Source organism: Phialemonium atrogriseum (assembly GCF_030411735.1).
Source record: "Phialemonium atrogriseum strain 8032-3 unplaced genomic scaffold QBC33scaffold_2, whole genome shotgun sequence".
Classification (NCBI taxonomy): domain Eukaryota; kingdom Fungi; phylum Ascomycota; class Sordariomycetes; order Cephalothecales; family Cephalothecaceae; genus Phialemonium; species Phialemonium atrogriseum.
Window position 1 is genome coordinate 918,723 of NW_026848139.1, and position 15,780 is coordinate 934,502.

General features: G+C 54.8%; 6 protein-coding genes across 6 annotated transcripts; 2 read left to right on the forward strand and 4 right to left on the reverse strand.

Moving 5' to 3' along the window:
- Positions 1–1,001: 1,001 nt before the first annotated feature.
- Positions 1,002–3,271, reverse strand: QBC33DRAFT_554753 (uncharacterized protein; the record flags this gene model as incomplete). The annotated part of the gene is made up of 5 exons (XM_060429551.1): positions 1,002–1,515; positions 1,580–1,643; positions 1,715–2,086; positions 2,149–2,242; positions 2,285–3,271. The coding sequence occupies 5 exons, from the start codon at positions 3,269–3,271 to the stop codon at positions 1,002–1,004; spliced, it is 2,031 nt and encodes a 676-aa protein (XP_060287802.1).
- A 1,476-nt stretch (positions 3,272–4,747) lies between these two features.
- On the reverse strand, positions 4,748–8,068 carry QBC33DRAFT_524126 (Rad4 transglutaminase-like domain-containing protein). Its single transcript, XM_060426705.1, has one exon. The coding sequence runs from the start codon at positions 7,931–7,933 to the stop codon at positions 4,949–4,951; it is 2,985 nt and encodes a 994-aa protein (XP_060287803.1). The 5' UTR covers positions 7,934–8,068; the 3' UTR covers positions 4,748–4,948.
- A 540-nt stretch (positions 8,069–8,608) lies between these two features.
- QBC33DRAFT_524127 (uncharacterized protein) lies at positions 8,609–9,558 on the forward strand. Its single transcript, XM_060426706.1, has one exon. The coding sequence runs from the start codon at positions 8,641–8,643 to the stop codon at positions 9,307–9,309; it is 669 nt and encodes a 222-aa protein (XP_060287804.1). The 5' UTR covers positions 8,609–8,640; the 3' UTR covers positions 9,310–9,558.
- QBC33DRAFT_524130 (mitochondrial 18 KDa protein-domain-containing protein) lies at positions 9,370–10,722 on the reverse strand. Its single transcript, XM_060426707.1, has 2 exons — positions 10,419–10,722; positions 9,370–10,349 (listed from the first exon to the last, which is right to left on the reverse strand). The coding sequence occupies exons 1-2, from the start codon at positions 10,592–10,594 to the stop codon at positions 9,671–9,673; spliced, it is 855 nt and encodes a 284-aa protein (XP_060287805.1). The 5' UTR covers positions 10,595–10,722; the 3' UTR covers positions 9,370–9,670.
- A 32-nt stretch (positions 10,723–10,754) lies between these two features.
- On the forward strand, positions 10,755–11,814 carry QBC33DRAFT_157645 (uncharacterized protein). The gene is made up of 4 exons (XM_060422214.1): positions 10,755–10,813; positions 10,865–11,070; positions 11,198–11,322; positions 11,387–11,814. Exons 2-4 carry the CDS (start codon positions 11,023–11,025, stop codon positions 11,433–11,435), a joined length of 222 nt encoding a protein of 73 aa, XP_060287806.1. The 5' UTR covers positions 10,755–10,813; positions 10,865–11,022; the 3' UTR covers positions 11,436–11,814.
- Positions 11,815–12,651: 837 nt separating this feature from the next.
- QBC33DRAFT_524135 (putative bud site selection protein 7 protein) lies at positions 12,652–15,671 on the reverse strand. The gene is made up of 6 exons (XM_060426708.1): positions 15,452–15,671; positions 15,269–15,395; positions 15,083–15,213; positions 14,742–15,022; positions 13,673–14,679; positions 12,652–13,577 (listed from the first exon to the last, which is right to left on the reverse strand). Exons 1-6 carry the CDS (start codon positions 15,472–15,474, stop codon positions 13,035–13,037), a joined length of 2,112 nt encoding a protein of 703 aa, XP_060287807.1. The 5' UTR covers positions 15,475–15,671; the 3' UTR covers positions 12,652–13,034.
- Positions 15,672–15,780: the final 109 nt, after the last annotated feature.

Here is a 15,780-nt window from a genome sequence, read left to right on the forward strand (position 1 = left end):
CGGTATAAAAACCGTGTGTCCTATATCCAGCGCCTATGACTGCGCGAATGAATGATGAAGGTGTCGCCTTCCAACGACACTCATGATATAACCCTAACGCCGATGCTGATTGATGGCCATCCTCTCTGTAGTTGGCCAAGGAAAGTTGCAAATTAGCCCAAAACAAAGACTGTACCCCAAACTCTCTATGCTCCCTTATTAGCAGGTAATGCCTTCGACGGCGGGAATCCTATCCTTTGGTATAAACGCCATGCGCAAGAGTTATGATTAAAGCATTGTATTGTTAGGCCCGGGGCCGAAGCGGTTGTTGTTCCTCTTGGGGCCAGGGCTGGGGCTGAAGGGGTTGTTCCCGTGGAGACCGGGGCGGGGACCGGGGCGGGGACCGGGAGGGGAACCGGGGCGGGGACCGAAGGGGTTTCTGTTTCCCCATTCCGCCTGCAAAGCCCTGTCCTCGTCATGGTTGCCGCGAAATACACCCTCCTAAGGATTTACTTCAGCGGGACCGCGACGAGCCGAAACATCCACTGCTCGTCTATTTGCGTTGCCAACCTGGACATCGGGAGCCAATGGCTCTCGGTGTCGGTACGGCGGAAGAAGCTGGGGGGGTGGGGCCAGGATCCCGCTAAAGTGACGCCGATGTGGCGCCTCATACGCCCGGTGTTGGGATTGGTGGAATACTTCCAGCTCCCGCTCATGCTGGGCCAAACTGCGCTGCGAGAGGGGCACTAGGGCGCCACGGTTATCTGGAATGGGGGGCCCGCCAACCTCTTTCCGTGCAGGAATTCCGATCGGCTGCTCCAGCGCCCTTTCCATGTCGGCTCTGAAACCTGCCATCCTCGCCCGTATACGCTGGATATGCGGATCTGGACCCCTGGGAAAAGGGTTTCGAGACAGCTCATTGGCGGTGAACGGTGGGAACGGGGCCAGAAATGGGGCTACCGGAGCGGCTGGTCTGTTGGCTTTCGGTTTTTCGTCACCGGGCAATCTCTGGCCTGGGCCAGTCAGATAAGCCGCTGCAGGATTCCACCAGAAATCAGGCAGGGCTTCCCTGTGAGCAGGAGGCAATCCAGGCGAGTTACCGTCCCCTCGCTGCCCTTCCTGCCTGGCCCTGGATTCGGCTTTCCGAGGACGAGGGTCAACGAAGCCTTGGGCAAGTGTCTGATTTTGTTGGGCGGCGGCGAGAGCTCCCTTGGGTCGTGCATTATTCGAAATCTTTGGAGGGACGATACCTCCCCTTCCCGGAAGTCCCACAGCATGTGACCCAGCAAGTGGCCCAGCATGTCCCCAAGCAGGTCGCCCAGCAGGATGTCCAGCAGGACGTCCAGCAGGATGTCCAGCAGGATGTCCAGCAGGATATCCAGCAGGTTGCGCACCGAACTGCCCACCATGTATCGCAACAGGTCGTCTATCCTGCTGTGCAGCGATTTGCGCAACTCGCAATGCCCATGGTCCACCGGGTTGTCCACCGGGTTGTCCGCCAGGTTGTCCACCAAGCTGCCCACCAAGCTGCGCAGCCTGTTGCGCAACAAGATTCACACCCTGTTGCACGAGAATATGCCAATTGGGTTGCCCGATGAACTGCCCAGCAAGTTGTCCATGCCCACCAGGTTTCGCATGGTGCCGGATGGGACCTACGGGGTGACCTAGGAAGCCACAGTTAGATCCATGATCCCTCGTCGCGTACTCGCTTTCTACTTCCTCTAATCCCACTCACCCAGGTTGCCAACCACAGGTGCTCTGACAGGAACAGGAACGGGAACAGGCGGGTAGTTTTTTTTACGTCGCTCGTCGTCCTGCTTCACCCTGTCCGACACCTTGATCGCGAACAGGTCGGCATCGATGTCTGGGTGTTCTTCGGCTACGGCCTGCCGCGTCCGCTCCTCGGCTTTGCGGACCTCGTCTTCGTGGCGCTGTTCGGTGCTCTTGTCGAATAGTGGGCAGTTCCCTTCCTTACCACCGCGAGTCGCGTCATTAAAATGGCTGTACTCGCAAGACTGGTGGCAGACGTAGCACTGGACATTACGGCACCCATTCCTGGTGCACATCATCTTGTTGCAGCCGTTTTCCTTGATGAATGGAGTGCCGCCTGCTCCGCGTTAGTACCAACATGTAACTGAAATCAGAAGGCGAAAGGTTGAGTGTACATACACTTGTTGCACTTCCGGATCAAGGCTGCCGACATGGCCTCCTCTATCAAGCGGCGAGCAGAGAGACCTGATTCTCGTGCTGCGTCTTCGCAGGTCTTGGGAATGTGAGTTTCCCGGCGACACATTCGGCAACTCACCACCTCGCATCCGGGGTTCTGGCAGATGAACTCCTTGTTTTCCTCGACGGGCAGGCACTCGGCTGCAAAGGGGCAAAATGGGCATGTCTCCAGATTCTCAATGCCCGCCATGCGCAAGACAGCTTCCTGCTCAATCCGGTCCAGAGCAATGACCAACTTGGGGCCTAGGAATAGGTCTCTCTGGCCCCGGGAAAACCCGGCTTTACAGCCATCCATAGACATGCAGGATAGCTGATATTTGGAAAGGCCGATCTGAGTCTCAGCCATTTGCTTAGCGCAAGGCCAGCAGAACCAGTGAAGAACGTCGCCGTCGCAGTGGACCATTCGGTTCAGGGCACGTTCCTCAAAGCAGCACTCGCACTCAGCTATGGTACCTTCAGCAATGGCATGGTCCATGTTCTCCTGCTCCTCACGCTCTCGTTGCTTCTCGGCATCCACTCTTGCCTGCCTGTTGCGAAGAGCTAGTCTGGCAGCATGGAATTCCTCCAGCGCACGTTTTTGCTCCTGGTCGGTCGTATTTTGGATGGTAGCTTCGATCTGATCATCCCGCCATAGGGGATTTTCCTTCGTCCGCTGCTGTTTCAGTCGGAGTTCAACGCCATCCAGTCTCCCAGAGACTCTGTCATGGAGAGCAAAAAATGTCGGGAACAGACAATTGTTATTGCCCTCCATGCACTGAGTCACCTCCTTGGCGAAGACCAACGGGTATGCTTGCATCAGGAGTGATCGTGAGGCCTTTATGTAGGTTCCAGACTTGTGTGCCTGTCGCCGTTCAGGATTGTCGAATTTCCTGCGTTCCATCTCAGCCTCACTTTCGGCCTTGGCCCTGGCCTCAGCTTCGGCTTCAGCTTCGGCTGCCCTCCCTTGGCTAGACCGCCGCTTACGCTTGAGGTTTGGGCGCTGGCGTCTCGGATACGGCTTCCCTCTCTCGGTCTGGTCGAGGATATCCATGATGAGCGTCTCATGGTCGTATTCATTCTCAGCCATAGCGGAATCAAGGTAGTCAGGGCAGATATCGGGGAAGAGGGCGAGAACTGCCTGTCTGCAAGTGCCCACCGGATCATCCATTGTCCTAGGAGGCTCTTGTGGCCCCAGTGGCAGAGCCGGACTGTCTTGATGGATGCTGTTGTTCATGGCTGCAGCCTTGCCAGCGCCCTTGCCGGTGATCTTGTGTGATAGTCTGTCTAAGCCGTGTTAATTTCATAAGGTTCAAACTTGTGCATTTCAGGTTGCTGAGACACACAAAGCAGTTTGCCATGTGGTTTGCCTTGTCTATCCACAGGCCTGTCGCCTGGCGCTCTTGGGGAGAAGAATCTGGCAGGAATATGACGGGTAAGGGGGGAAATGACTGGAACTATTGCCGACAAAAAGCGCCTGCGCATAGACTGTCGCCCTCTCTCCAGAGGCACCTGGGGATGATCGTCCGGGACAAAGTGAGACATGATAGAGAAGAAAGAGCGAGAATCTTGATCTTAGGACGACACTGTCGACTCTGAGAATGGAGTTATGACAACGGGAACAAGCTGGAATAGCAGACAGTAGGGTATTAGGGTGCGCTTCACATTCCGGTGACTTCTCTAAGCCCCCGCGCAGGCAGCAACCTGTTGAACTCTAAAGGACAAACCACTCACCAAAGGCTGGGGTTGAGCTTAAGCTGGCGCCGAGAATGCGGCATTCGGGAAGCACATTTGGATGATGTAAAATCGGCAAGGGATACTAATGATTAGTGAAAGATAGCAGTGCAAGATAGTGGTGCAAGATCTCGGCGCAAGAAGATCTCGGTGCAAGATAATCGGCAAGAGGGTTGTGTGGTGGGGAAATACTATGCGAGTCGCCGTTGGTTAGGTAGTAGATGAGTCGAGGTTCCCAAAAGCCTGCCAAAAGCCAGCCAAGCCCGATGGAATAGGTAGGTGCCTACCTTATTAGGTAGGTAGACTGGTTGTTGGGTGGAAACCGACGCCTCGAAGAAGAGCCTGAGAGACTCCCCAGTTATGGCTGCTGGGGTTCAGCCTGCTCCTTCGTGAGTCGGGTCTTCCTTTGTGAGGTACGAATGCCTGTGGTTTGCGAGGTGCTGCTGACTTGGGCTATAATTGGCACCTCTGCAACGCCCACCCCTGGCGTGATTGTAATATGCAGCAACCTTGCGGCGCTTGCGCTCCCAACCGTCCTAACCAATCAAGGTGCAAGTGTTGGGAGCAATATTAAGGTTATGAGGCCCAACCTGCCTCTGAAGAACAGATCAATCCCCATAAAGTCCAGCTGTCCTGGCAAACCCGGGCTAGCGATCGGTAGCGGGTAGATGGCATGGTGATCTTGGCTGGCTACGCCTGGGCGGAATACTATGACACAAACTCCCAAAAAAAAAAAACCCGAAGTCCAGGATATAGTATCCCGTTCTACGACATGGTAATCTGTAGACGGTATATCTAAAGTCTCCGCTGGGATGAGCTAGTCGCCCCTGAAGATGGGTTCAAATTACTTGAAATTAGGGGTCGTGGAAATGGTCTATAGCAAGTCACTACAAACAGAAAAGCAAGGTTCTGACTTGCCGAGCAACCATCCGCTGCCTGTTTGTTATTCGGCGGCATGATTGTATTGTCATACAGGGATATACTCGTCGTGAATATTATCTTGCCAGTTCATTACTTCATTGTGATACCGTCATCAAGCACAGTAATCTTCGTCTTGCTCTCCATACTCCTCGGCGTCCTCGTCATCTGATTCCAGTGCTCTCCGCTGCCTGCGTCTCGACGAGGAAGCCTTTGCTGCCGTTGCCGTCTTCCTCCTCGGCTTCGTACTCGTTGTAGATTCCGAAGGGGTATGTGGTTGGGCGGGCCGGTCGAACGGGGTATCATGCTCTACCTGGAGCGTGTCCTCCCCGTCGTCGTCGCCGTCGTCCTCGTCCGCAACGGGGAAGAATCCAGACACCTGATGTGCCTCTTTTTCCTCTCCCGACTCGTAGCCTTCCGGTAGGAAACCCCCAGCCATATCCTCGTCTTTGCCCGCAGCGTCTCCGGCACCGCGATCGTGTCTGAAAACCTCGACGTCGACGTTAGTGTCTCCGTAATCTTGCCGGATCCTCTCCATAATACGCATGCCCATCAAGAACTTCCTCCACATGGCTAGGGCGGCTTTCCTCCGCTTCTCGTCCTCCTTCCTACTCCGCTCTGCTTCGTCCTTGGCGAGCTCCTGCATGACCTGGTCGTGGTACTCCGCGGCGATGACCACGCCCTGGATGACGGGGACTGCCATCCGGTGCCCGAACTCGAAGTCCACCACTGCTTCGGCATAGTCGATCTTGAGCCGCTTGCAGACCTTCGTGGTCCCACGATAAGGAACATGAACAGCACCTTCGGGACACATGTGCTCAACAAAGAGGTCGATGTTTCCGTACTCGTTTTTGGGAATGATGCCATTCTGGATGGGAGGCGGGACGATCCAGTCAGTCTGGTCAAAACCGTAAAGGCCCTGCAAGACCTTCTCACCCGTGAGAGCCTCGGCTTCTGCTATCTCACGGCGTCGATTTGTCGTTGCCGCTCGATAGGGTACCCTCTTGAGCGGCTCTGCTCCCGGTAGTGGCGCGCGCCCTTGCTTGTGCCATGTTTCTGCACTTTTCACTTGGACGACGTCCTTGCGATAGAACACTGGCTCCTCTTTGGGGTCGCTGCCTTTACCCTTGTTCTTGAATGTCTTCACCTGAATGGCTGTTGGGAGCAACGCCTCCTCCCTCTTCAAGTGCCTTTCCAAAACGAATTCCTTCGACTGCTTGTAGTATTGCAGAGTTTCTTCCCCACCCTTGACTTCCTTTTTCTCTTGCTTGGCCGCCTTCAAGTCGGTCGAGTCCTCGTCATCGTCAAGTTCGGTAACAGGATTCTTCCTGCCCCCCCTTCCGTAGCCGCGCATGACAGTCTTGAACCAATCGATTTGGTTGTACCTTCTTACTTTTCCGTTACGGTCATGTACCGGTACCTTCTCGATAGGCATCCGCATCCCCTTGGTCCGGCCGGGCAACACCTGACGCTTGAGATACCTGACTGTAACATCTTTGGCGGTTCCGTCCTGGCAGAAGCCGACGACATAAGCAATGACTTGTTTTGCCCTGTCCGCTTTGTTGCCCCGTGGCTCGAGCGACTCAACCAGTTCCCTGTTCGTCGCAATGACGGATTTGACAATGGGGTCCACTGGCACGTATTTGTTGGTGACGGGGGACAATACTTCGCTCCAGTAATGTGGGAACTCGAGATCCTGGTCGTATGCTTGCCACTTCTTCCTTGGTGTTGCTTGGGGTATCTCAACGAGCAACTCGTCGCTGTCATCCGCGAGGAGTTCGAAATTGTCAACGTCGTCAGGGGAGGGTTTGTTGTTTTTGCGGCTCGTTTGCCTCGTGTTCGACTGCGAAGCTACCTGAACTTTCCGCTCGGGAGCCTTGCTTGACCTTGACGGCATTTTGCCCTTCCCGGTAGATGCACCGTTTGTACTGGACTTGCTCCCAATTTCCGTAGAGGTGGTGATGGGATCCTTATTCTCCTTCTCGGGCTCTGCTTCCTCAAGCTTGTTCCAGCCAAACCCCAAGGGTTGCAGATTCGCAACCATCCTTGCGTCTAGGCTCAGTGCTCTCAGAAGGGCCGTGAACAGCTGCGACCCGACGTCTCGGCTTCCAGTGCAATCTTGAGCGCATATCCTGAACTCTTCCAGGCTCCCAATGCGTTCCCCAAACCGGACGGCGTCATGCTCGTCATTGTGGTACGCCTTAGTCAACCGATCCAGCCGTTCAAGTGACATGTACCCGACCTTCCTCAGCCCTGGCGCCTTGATTCGGAACCTCTGCTTCCACCAAGCAGATAGAGCCTTCATCAACCTAAACAGGGGATCTCCGTGACTCAAGTCTACAGTGCCACTTTCCAAGTGCTGCGCGGCGTCGCTCCAGTCTCGGGATGACTTATCCGTGGAACTCTTGTTCTTCCCCTTTCCCTTTGCCCTAGTGGTAGTGGGCTTTTTCGGTGTGGCTTGAGGCTCATCCTGGCCACTATTTCGTTTCCATCTCTCCACTTCGTCCCATAGTCTAGGCGGAAGATGCGACAGCAGCAAGCCCTGAACCTCTGGATCGCATAACCACGAGTTGCGAATAGCGTTGTGCCACAAGAGAAATTGGACGTGGACGCAGTGTGTTGCGACCCTAATCCTGCGCTCCAACTTGGAGGGTCCTTTCTTGCCAAAAGCATTGGTCAGCGAGATTCTCGTGTCCCTGGTCAACGTCAACTCCAGATCGCCCGACGGCTCTGGGGCGTCGGGGATTTCGGCAAGCGGAGTCTGGACGTCTTCGAACTCAATATCGTCGTCGTCGTCGTCCTCGCCTGCTTCATGGCCAATATCGACCTTCCGCCTCTTCGTGAGCGGCACATCCTCGAAATCGGCATCGGAAAATGATGAGAGCGAGCTGCTGTCGTCGTCACTATCGTCGATCAGCTGTGCAGCGGCGCTGCTCTTCGTGGACGACCGTGGAGTAGAGGTGGCGTCGAGGTCATCGAACAGGGTGGGTTTTCGAGGTGGGGCAAGCGCAGGCTTGGTCGTTGCTTTCCGCTTTGAAGCTTGATGCTGTGGGGGTGGTGAGCCGCTACGCACGCGCTTGCGCGTGACGTATGGAGGCATTTTCCAGTTTCGTAGGATGGTCGGAATTGCGCATGGCTTTTCCGCTCTTGGAGGGAATGATGTGAGGAGGTTGAGGAAATATTCGCCGCCACTGGTTCCTGACGATCTTTGTCTGTAGGTACAGTCTTATTCACTGACATGACGTTCTTCGTTTACGTAAGCAATATCGGGGCCGGCTCCAGGAGTTACCAGCCGCATCTCGCTAAAGGTTAGCGTCGATCTTCGTCCCACACCCCTCAACCCATCATTGACAGTGCCTTCGAGACCCTTCTTTGACACGTCTCAGCCACGTTTGTCAGCGAACCGCCACTTCGATTACGCTTCAACAACTGCCTACTCCGTACACGAAAGCCGGCTTCAACCTGCTGGCGCCCGGGCTTTCAGAACGCTCGGCGTCCATAAATTCTCCCCGCGACCTCGCAGCGCCCGCAAAGATGGCCTTCCCAAACCCCGATCCAGAGACCAGCTACGTCAAGATGACCGTCGAGAAGCGCGTCGGCAACGACGCCGACCTCATCGGCGAGCACTGCCAATTCGACTACTGCAACCAGCTCGACTTCCTCCCCTTCCTCTGCCAGAGCTGCAGCCGGACCTTCTGCCTCGACCACCGGACCGAGACGGCGCACCGATGCGCCAGCGCCGGCGCCTGGGCCGAGCGCCGGCGCCAGGCCCAGATGGCCCGGCACTCCGCGGGCGAGGGCCGCCGGATGCGCGACCTCGTCAGCCAGAAGCCGTGCGCGGACCCGCAGTGCAAGACCGTCGTCGGCACGAGCCTCGTGCCCGGCGTGCACTGCCAGAACTGCAACCGCGACTACTGCCTCAAGCACCGCCTGAAGGAGGACCACGACTGCAAGAACCTCGTGCCCATCGGCGCACGAGCGCCGTCCGGCATCGACGCTACAGCCGAGAAGGCGAAGAGCGCGCTCGAGAAGCTGCGCCTGTGGGGGTCGGCCAAGAAGCAGCAGGCCTCCAGGGTCCTGCCGAAGCCGAAGCCGACGTCCAACGCCGCCAGGCTCGTCGCCGTGAACAACCTGAAGAAGACGGCGAAAGGCGATGTCAAGCTCGCGCCGGAGAAGAGGATATATCTGCACGTCGAGGCCGAGGCGGAGACGGCCAAGGCAAAGTTCCCCAAGGGCCAGTTCTTCTATTCCAAGGACTGGGTAATAGGGAGGGTGTTGGATGCCGCAGCGCGCAGCCTCCAGGTCCAGAACATCAACAACCAATCGTCCGACGAACGGGACAAGTTACGGGTATTCCATGTCGAGGGAGGGAGGTTGCTAGAGTTCAACGAGAAGCTTGGCTCCGTGCTGGCCAGCGGGAATACCATTGTGCTTTTGAGGGGAGTTGGACCACCGCCGGATCTCATTGAGGTGTGAGGCAGCGGCGGGTTTTATACATAATGGATAGAAGCATAGCGTTCATTTGGTTTGTTAGGTTGCGGGCCACATTTAGATACCAACCTACCGTGTATGGGATGCCATGGAAATTGGCTCATTAACGTACGAATTTAGGGGAATATTGAGGGGAACTAGTGCAGAGTATAGTATCTGTCTCAACACTATCGTGACAAAGATCAAGGTGTTGACTCCTCCGAGCAGAAATGGGTCGTCCAAAGGAACCTCGAGAGATCAACAAAGTTGAGATTGTCATCATGAATGCGCCCAGGAGTGGAGTCGGTGGGTGGTATGCCGTATTTCTACTGTCCAACTCGAGCCCCGGGAAATGTCAACCCCGTAATCAAAGCTCCTTCTCCTTCGGTTTGACGGGTTTGGTGCTGAGCTGCTTCTCTCTCCCTATCACGGACGCCCCCCCAACAGCATGCTCCCCGCCAAAGGTCGCAAACCCCTTGTGGAACACCCACTCGACCGCATTCTCGACCGGCTTGTCGAACAAGCTGGGCAAGAACGGCACGACGGCTAGGCCGAGGCCAATCGGTCCCCATGTCCGGATCGTGGTATTCTTGATGTTCTTCATCGCCCTTCCGCTGTATCGCACCACGCTGTGGATCGTGAACGCCGGAAGCCCCATGCTGGCAAGACTTTGGAATATCGCGCGCTGCGCCATAACAGTCCGGTAGTCCTCGAGAGGGGAAACGACACCAGGGTTTGCCAGCTCCGGAAGACGCGGGTCGGGCAATCCTGTGACCTTCTGATGCTCTGCAGAAAGCTCTAGCTGAGGGTTGAGTATCCGCTGGTTTTGCCGGTAGGCCTTGTAGCCTTCGTATGAGACATCGCCGATAATGTATGCCCAGCTTATGCCGTAGGCAGTGCGGACGAGTTTGGGATGTGCGACGGGCCGGAAGGACTCGCCGATGTCAGAGGTATATGCTACGTAGCGTTGCGCCGAGACCAGAATGGTGCGAAAACGAGAGGCATAGGCTGCATAACGGACGTTTGATTCTGTCGAAGGCGGCGCGCTATCGTATCAAAAGTCAGCCGGAAGCCTTTCGCGCGATCATAGCCAAGGCCCCGAGGATCATGCATACTAGCCATCCACTATTTCGTCATATAAGTTATCCTCTTTGTCTGATTTTTCGACAATCTTCTGGAGCTTGGCTGGCAGCTTCTCTCTGTCAGGGAGCTTCTCTGCATCGAATCCAGCCTTGGCCGTATTGGCCTTGGCGGGTTCCGTCGGTTTGTCTTGGCCTTTGCCCCACCACATCTTGGACCAGCACGAGTGAGTAATGGGTTTTATTCACTGTTGTATCAAAGCGCAGCTAAGCTGCAAAATCTAGCAAGGAAATTGAAGTGCTGTAGGGCAGAAAGGAAGGGCGGGGGATTGAGGACTTGATGGTGGATTGTGGTGAGATACTTGGAATCTAGTGACGTCGTTCGGATGACCGGGCAAGCCCGTTCTGATAGAAGGATATTTGCCCATTTGGTAAGTAATATCGTCCAAACGCGTACAAATATCTATATAACCGGGATGGAGTGGACCGGCCAGGCGGAAACAGCGACAAAAATCGGAATGCTGGTTTGCTGCGTCGTTTTCCGACGTCTAACCCTCTGTTACCAAACCGCGACCTTCAATTGCCCCATAGCAACCAACATCGCCGGCATTCCGAGCTCGCTATCCCCCCTCCCGTCAAGATGACTGCCACGTACACTATTTTCGGCCGCCAAGTCGGCTCGCACCATGTCAGTGAAAGCCGGCGAAAGCCAGCGAGCTTCCCCCCCTCCCAGCACTTGACAGGGCCTTCGCGGCTCCCTGAGCCTCGCGTGCTGAGCCATTGGACCTCCTATGCTGACATTTCCGTTTGTGCAGCTGGCGATGCTTACCCTCGGAACAATGTTCGGCGGTACCTACCTCGCAATGAGCGGCCCGAAGAAGGCAACAACTCCCACGCCTCCCATCAACGCATCGAGCTCGGACGAGGAAGGTTTCATCAAGTGCGACCCCCTGCGACACCCCAATTCACACACAAGTCACACCAGGCAGCTGACAATTCTACAGGAAGTTCATGGAGAACGCAGAAGCGGACGAGAAGAAGGCGAAGCAGTAAGAGTGTAACTGTACGGGCTTCGAGCGATGATGTTGCGACGCGCATTGGGACAGTGTACATATACAGGGGCGCTTGATGGCCAGCGGAATTCTGTCGAGAGATAACACATTACGATTGGCGCATCCTGCGATTTAACGTTCATTCAAACTGTCCGATATAGCAGCCGACGTGGTACCCGCCGAAGGTGTTGATCTCTTCCCAGTACGGGGTCTATCCATGTCTCGCAGAAATCGCCGAAATGCCGCTCAGGTCTGCCCTTTCTCGAACCCTCGGAGCATTCCTTGAGCGACTGCGACTAGGTTGGACCCTGCCTTCCAAAACTTTTGCGCCCCTTGGAGTTCTATCTTGTCCAGCCGCGGCTAACACCCTAGAATACCATCTTGAACGTTTACGTAAATAGCAGGCCTTCCCAAGAGGTTCTATTTCTCTATTATCCCAGATTCCGTCATAAAGAGCATAGAAATGGCATGTCGCGACCTACCTATCTATGGATGAACATCCTCTCGGCACCCCCCTTGAACAGAGAGAGCCGTCTCAAGGGTTATGTGAGGTATCCCTCCTGGCTTTCCGTCCCTCCGATGCGCCATCTCCTGGTTTGATCTCACCGAGTTCATTGCTCCTTGCCGAGTTTTGCTCCCTGACCGACTCTACGCCCACGCGCTGGCCGTGATAGGGCAGAAGGTCAGCAAGGAGGAGAATGAAACCGATAAGAGATAGTATAATTGGGATTCTGGAAAGTCGTACGAGATTCCCTGTTTCGAGATCGGATGACTCGAAGGTAGGGGCTAGGCATTGCGAGATCAATAAGATATGTGAATATGTCGCAATGGAGCTTTTATCGACGCATTACCCGGCCCAGTATGAACTTGAAGTCGCTCTTACAATTACCCATTCTACCAGTTACTCTCTCACACTGTGGCATATATACACATATATAATCAGATATTGCACCTTGCATAGATGTTCAATGCCAAGGTATGCATAGGCTGGTCTTAAACATGCTTGCTAGAAACCAGGGGACTATCTTGATAGCCTTTAAAGTAAGTACTACCCTTAGATTCTTCCCATAATGATAGCGTTTCTGTCTAAGGACTGGAATTGCAAGAGCCTCAGCACCACCCTAGTCGCACTGATATCAAGTGCAACATATCGGCAGGTAGATAGAGTCGATACTGAGGCATGCTTCTATGAGAAGCCTAGGTGAGAATCACGGTCGTTTAGAGGATAGTCTAGATTATGGGTTTGGTACGCTAAGGGTAAATCCTAGGCCGTGACAGCTATGTTCAACGAAGAAAACATCGCGTGTAAAGACCTTGACAGAAATTTATAGCGTAGCCAGGCATGGTATTAATAGAATTCCCCAGTTTCATGAGTAGGCGGGTACAAAGGCGCATATAGAAGGAGAATAATGTGGAATCGGTGTTGCCATGCCCAGCCTGGTACTCAACGAGCTAACATGCTTCCAAGTTTTCCTATTCCTCGTCTCTCCTCCCAACTGCCAGGTGTTCCCTTCTCTCCACAAGTAGACACACTCGTCCGAAGCCACATATCACACACGTATAGCAAAGGAACCTAGCTCTGTCGTATCTCATTCAGAACTCAGCCATCCGTCCCGCTGCTACGAAATGTCGCACAGAGGGCAGCGTAATGGTGAGTCAGGTCCAGGACCGTCTGGGGCAAGTTGGTAGCCTGGATGATGCTCCTGACCTTGACCGCACCCTCGTCCTCGATGAGCGTCCGGACCGTGTGGAGAAGCTCGGGCGAGAACTCGCTGTACCATCTGTACTGCCACGTCACGAGTCTGATCGTGGCAGCAACCGCCTCTCGGGTGTTCTTATTCTTCTCGAACACTCTCAAGATGCCCGTGAGCGCCTTGGGGCTGAAACGTTGGGCTAGGCAGGCACGGTAAGCCTCGACGGCCTCATCCGTATGCTGCAGCCGCTCGGCGAGGCTCCCTAGGATCTCCCACTCCTCGGCAGACTTTTTGTATTGCATACTCTGCGCTCGATACTGCGCCATCTGCGTCCGCCAGATGGTGTAGACCCTCAGGTCTTCGTACAGTACCATGAACAGACTGTCAAGCCACCGCTCACAGAGACGCTTGTTGTTCAGACGTGAGAGGTGATCTTCATCATTCGCCCCCTGTGCGTTGTTGTGTGTTAGCAAGTGCTGACCATAGGGGGTAGAGATGGTGCGGTATTAGAGTGGGAGAGGATTAATGGGTAGTAACCACTTACCTGTTCCCCGTCGGACTTCTTGATCTCATCGGGATCAGCGGTGCTGGACGGCCTCTCAAGAGCGTCATCTGCCTTGCCATTAGGCACAAGAGTCGGAGCCAACGAATCGGCATCGGCCGCCTTGGATTCATTCTCGGCAGTTTCTTCCCCATCCTCATCGTCAGTGGCGTCGCCGTTTGTTGGGTTGGGATCCGGCGTTCCCCGGAGAGCGTCGGTGCTAGCATTACGCTTCGCAGGATATGCAGCCGGTTCCAGTCTTTCGTTTCGGTACTCGTCTTCCATCACGAACACATTGCTCCTGATCTTGAGCAACTGATCCCAGCCTATCTTGGCGGTCATCTCTGTAAGGATGCTATAGGCTTGCTTGAACGTGCCACGGTAGCCGGCTGCACGGAGGTTGAGTAAGCTCGGGTCCACCTGTTCCGAGTATCTTGACTCTGGTTCACTGTCGATTTCGTCCAATCTCGTCTCGGGAAGGGTTGGGAGGTGGACATCCTTCGGGTCCGGCATGACTGGCGCATCCTTGTCCTGGTAGGTAAACATGGGGCAAGAGTTGAGTATTGTGAGGGCATTCTCCCAGTCCTCCATGGTGACATAGACCTGTGCCAATCTGGCCCAGGTTCCAAACTCGCTGGGTGCCGCGATGGTACTTCGGTCGGCGCAGCCCAACGCCATGCGCAACCTCTCCTCCCGTTGCTCAGGGGTCGCAGCAGTCTTGGCCTTTCTCAAGAGGAACTCCGCCTGGGTGTCAAGCATCACATAGTCCATGGGCATCTCTTTCAGGGCCTGGTGTAGGGCTCGCACCCCTTCCACCTCTTCGTTGCCCATGAAGAGGACCTTCGACAACAACGAGGAGACCTCGACGTTTTGTGTCCGCAACTTCTCAAACAGGTTGACACCCGACGCATAACGGCCAGTGGTTTGGAAGTACTTCAACAGACCAGTGGTCAAATGGTTGGAGACCATATTGGGGACCTGAACAACTGAATCCGAGCCGAGTTGCCAGCCTAAAGGTGGCTGTTAGCGGTATTCAAGAGATGGCGCAGACTTCTATAAGTAGGGGCCTCACCTCTGAAGAACAGTTGCTCTGCCGCGCTTAGGAATCGATGCTCTGTCTCCGTGTTCGTAACGGGGTTGAACCGGCGGACTCCCATGATCTTTCTAATGGTGTCGCCGCTGCCGTCGTCGGCATACGAATAGGCCCGCAGAACGCTGCATAAATATGTCTCAAGCCACAAATCGTCTGTCGCTTTCCTCTTCTCGCCTCTCTCATCCACGCAGTAGCTCTCAACAGTTCCCGGGATAGTGACGTGGACTCGCATGTCGAGCCTCGAGAAGGCATTGTAGCAGCTGGTTCGGAAACGGTTAGACTTTTGCGCACAAGGGTCATGCGACAGGGATGGGTGATACCAGTAGACGCCCTCAACTATCTTAGTAGTTGCTGTCTGTCCATATTCGCGGTAGGTGAGGGTATTTATGTAGGCAGCAAGGCTTGCCGAGGAGGATGCATCGACGCCGGTAACATGGTGGTAGACACCAATCTGGAATGGAAGGGTTATTAAATTACTTGAGACATGGTTCTATGGGACATCGTACGTGTTTGCCTGGGTTCCTGACTGGTTGCTTGAGGAGATGAACGAGGTCTGGGGGACCGAGCTCTCGCAACGCAATAAGAGACTCTGTCCGGGCGTCAATTGACTCCTGAAGGATTTCTTCCGTGATTCTTGTACGGTTGTCAGCTTCATTACTTGGAAGAGAGCTTTTCGACTGGTATCCTACTCGGGAACAGCTGGCGCAACCATTGCGACGGAATCACCACCGAGGTGGGATTCGAGCTGAATGGAAGGGTATGGGTAGGTATCCGGCCGATAGCGAGGTTCAACAAATAAAAGCCCGTGGTCTCCTGGTTAGGAAGGGTGGCTGGCTGGCTGTCGAATACCTAATCAAGCAACGGTGAGCTACTTAGGTAGGTTATTGCCATGGAAGTTGGATGTTGCTGAAAGCGAAGCACAGGCCAGTGTGTTCGAATATGTTGCGGGTACCTGAGGCTCCATCCTGAATTCTGGGCTCAATTAACCTTCCGTCAGAAAAGTGGAGACATGATGGAT

What these genes read in the sequence shown, in the direction of transcription:
- QBC33DRAFT_524126 (XM_060426705.1), bottom strand. Translation starts at nt 7,933, where the DNA reads ATGCCTCCATACGTCACGCGCAAGCGCGTGCGTAGCGGCTCACCACCC.
- QBC33DRAFT_524127 (XM_060426706.1), top strand. Translation starts at nt 8,641, where the DNA reads ATGCGCGACCTCGTCAGCCAGAAGCCGTGCGCGGACCCGCAGTGCAAG.
- QBC33DRAFT_524130 (XM_060426707.1), bottom strand. Translation starts at nt 10,594, where the DNA reads ATGTGGTGGGGCAAAGGCCAAGACAAACCGACGGAACCCGCCAAGGCC. An exon ending in GACGAAATAGTGGATGGCTA is followed by an intron (nt 10,350 to 10,418) that starts GTATGCATGATC and finishes TTGATACGATAG; the next exon opens with CGCGCCGCCTTCGACAGAAT.
- QBC33DRAFT_157645 (XM_060422214.1), top strand. Translation starts at nt 11,023, where the DNA reads ATGACTGCCACGTACACTATTTTCGGCCGCCAAGTCGGCTCGCACCAT. An exon ending in GCCAAGTCGGCTCGCACCAT is followed by an intron (nt 11,071 to 11,197) that starts GTCAGTGAAAGC and finishes CCGTTTGTGCAG; the next exon opens with CTGGCGATGCTTACCCTCGG. An exon ending in GACGAGGAAGGTTTCATCAA is followed by an intron (nt 11,323 to 11,386) that starts GTGCGACCCCCT and finishes ACAATTCTACAG; the next exon opens with GAAGTTCATGGAGAACGCAG.
- QBC33DRAFT_524135 (XM_060426708.1), bottom strand. Translation starts at nt 15,474, where the DNA reads ATGGTTGCGCCAGCTGTTCCCGA. An exon ending in TCAGGAACCCAGGCAAACAC is followed by an intron (nt 15,214 to 15,268) that starts GTACGATGTCCC and finishes CTTCCATTCCAG; the next exon opens with ATTGGTGTCTACCACCATGT. An exon ending in ATAGTTGAGGGCGTCTACTG is followed by an intron (nt 15,023 to 15,082) that starts GTATCACCCATC and finishes TTTCCGAACCAG; the next exon opens with CTGCTACAATGCCTTCTCGA.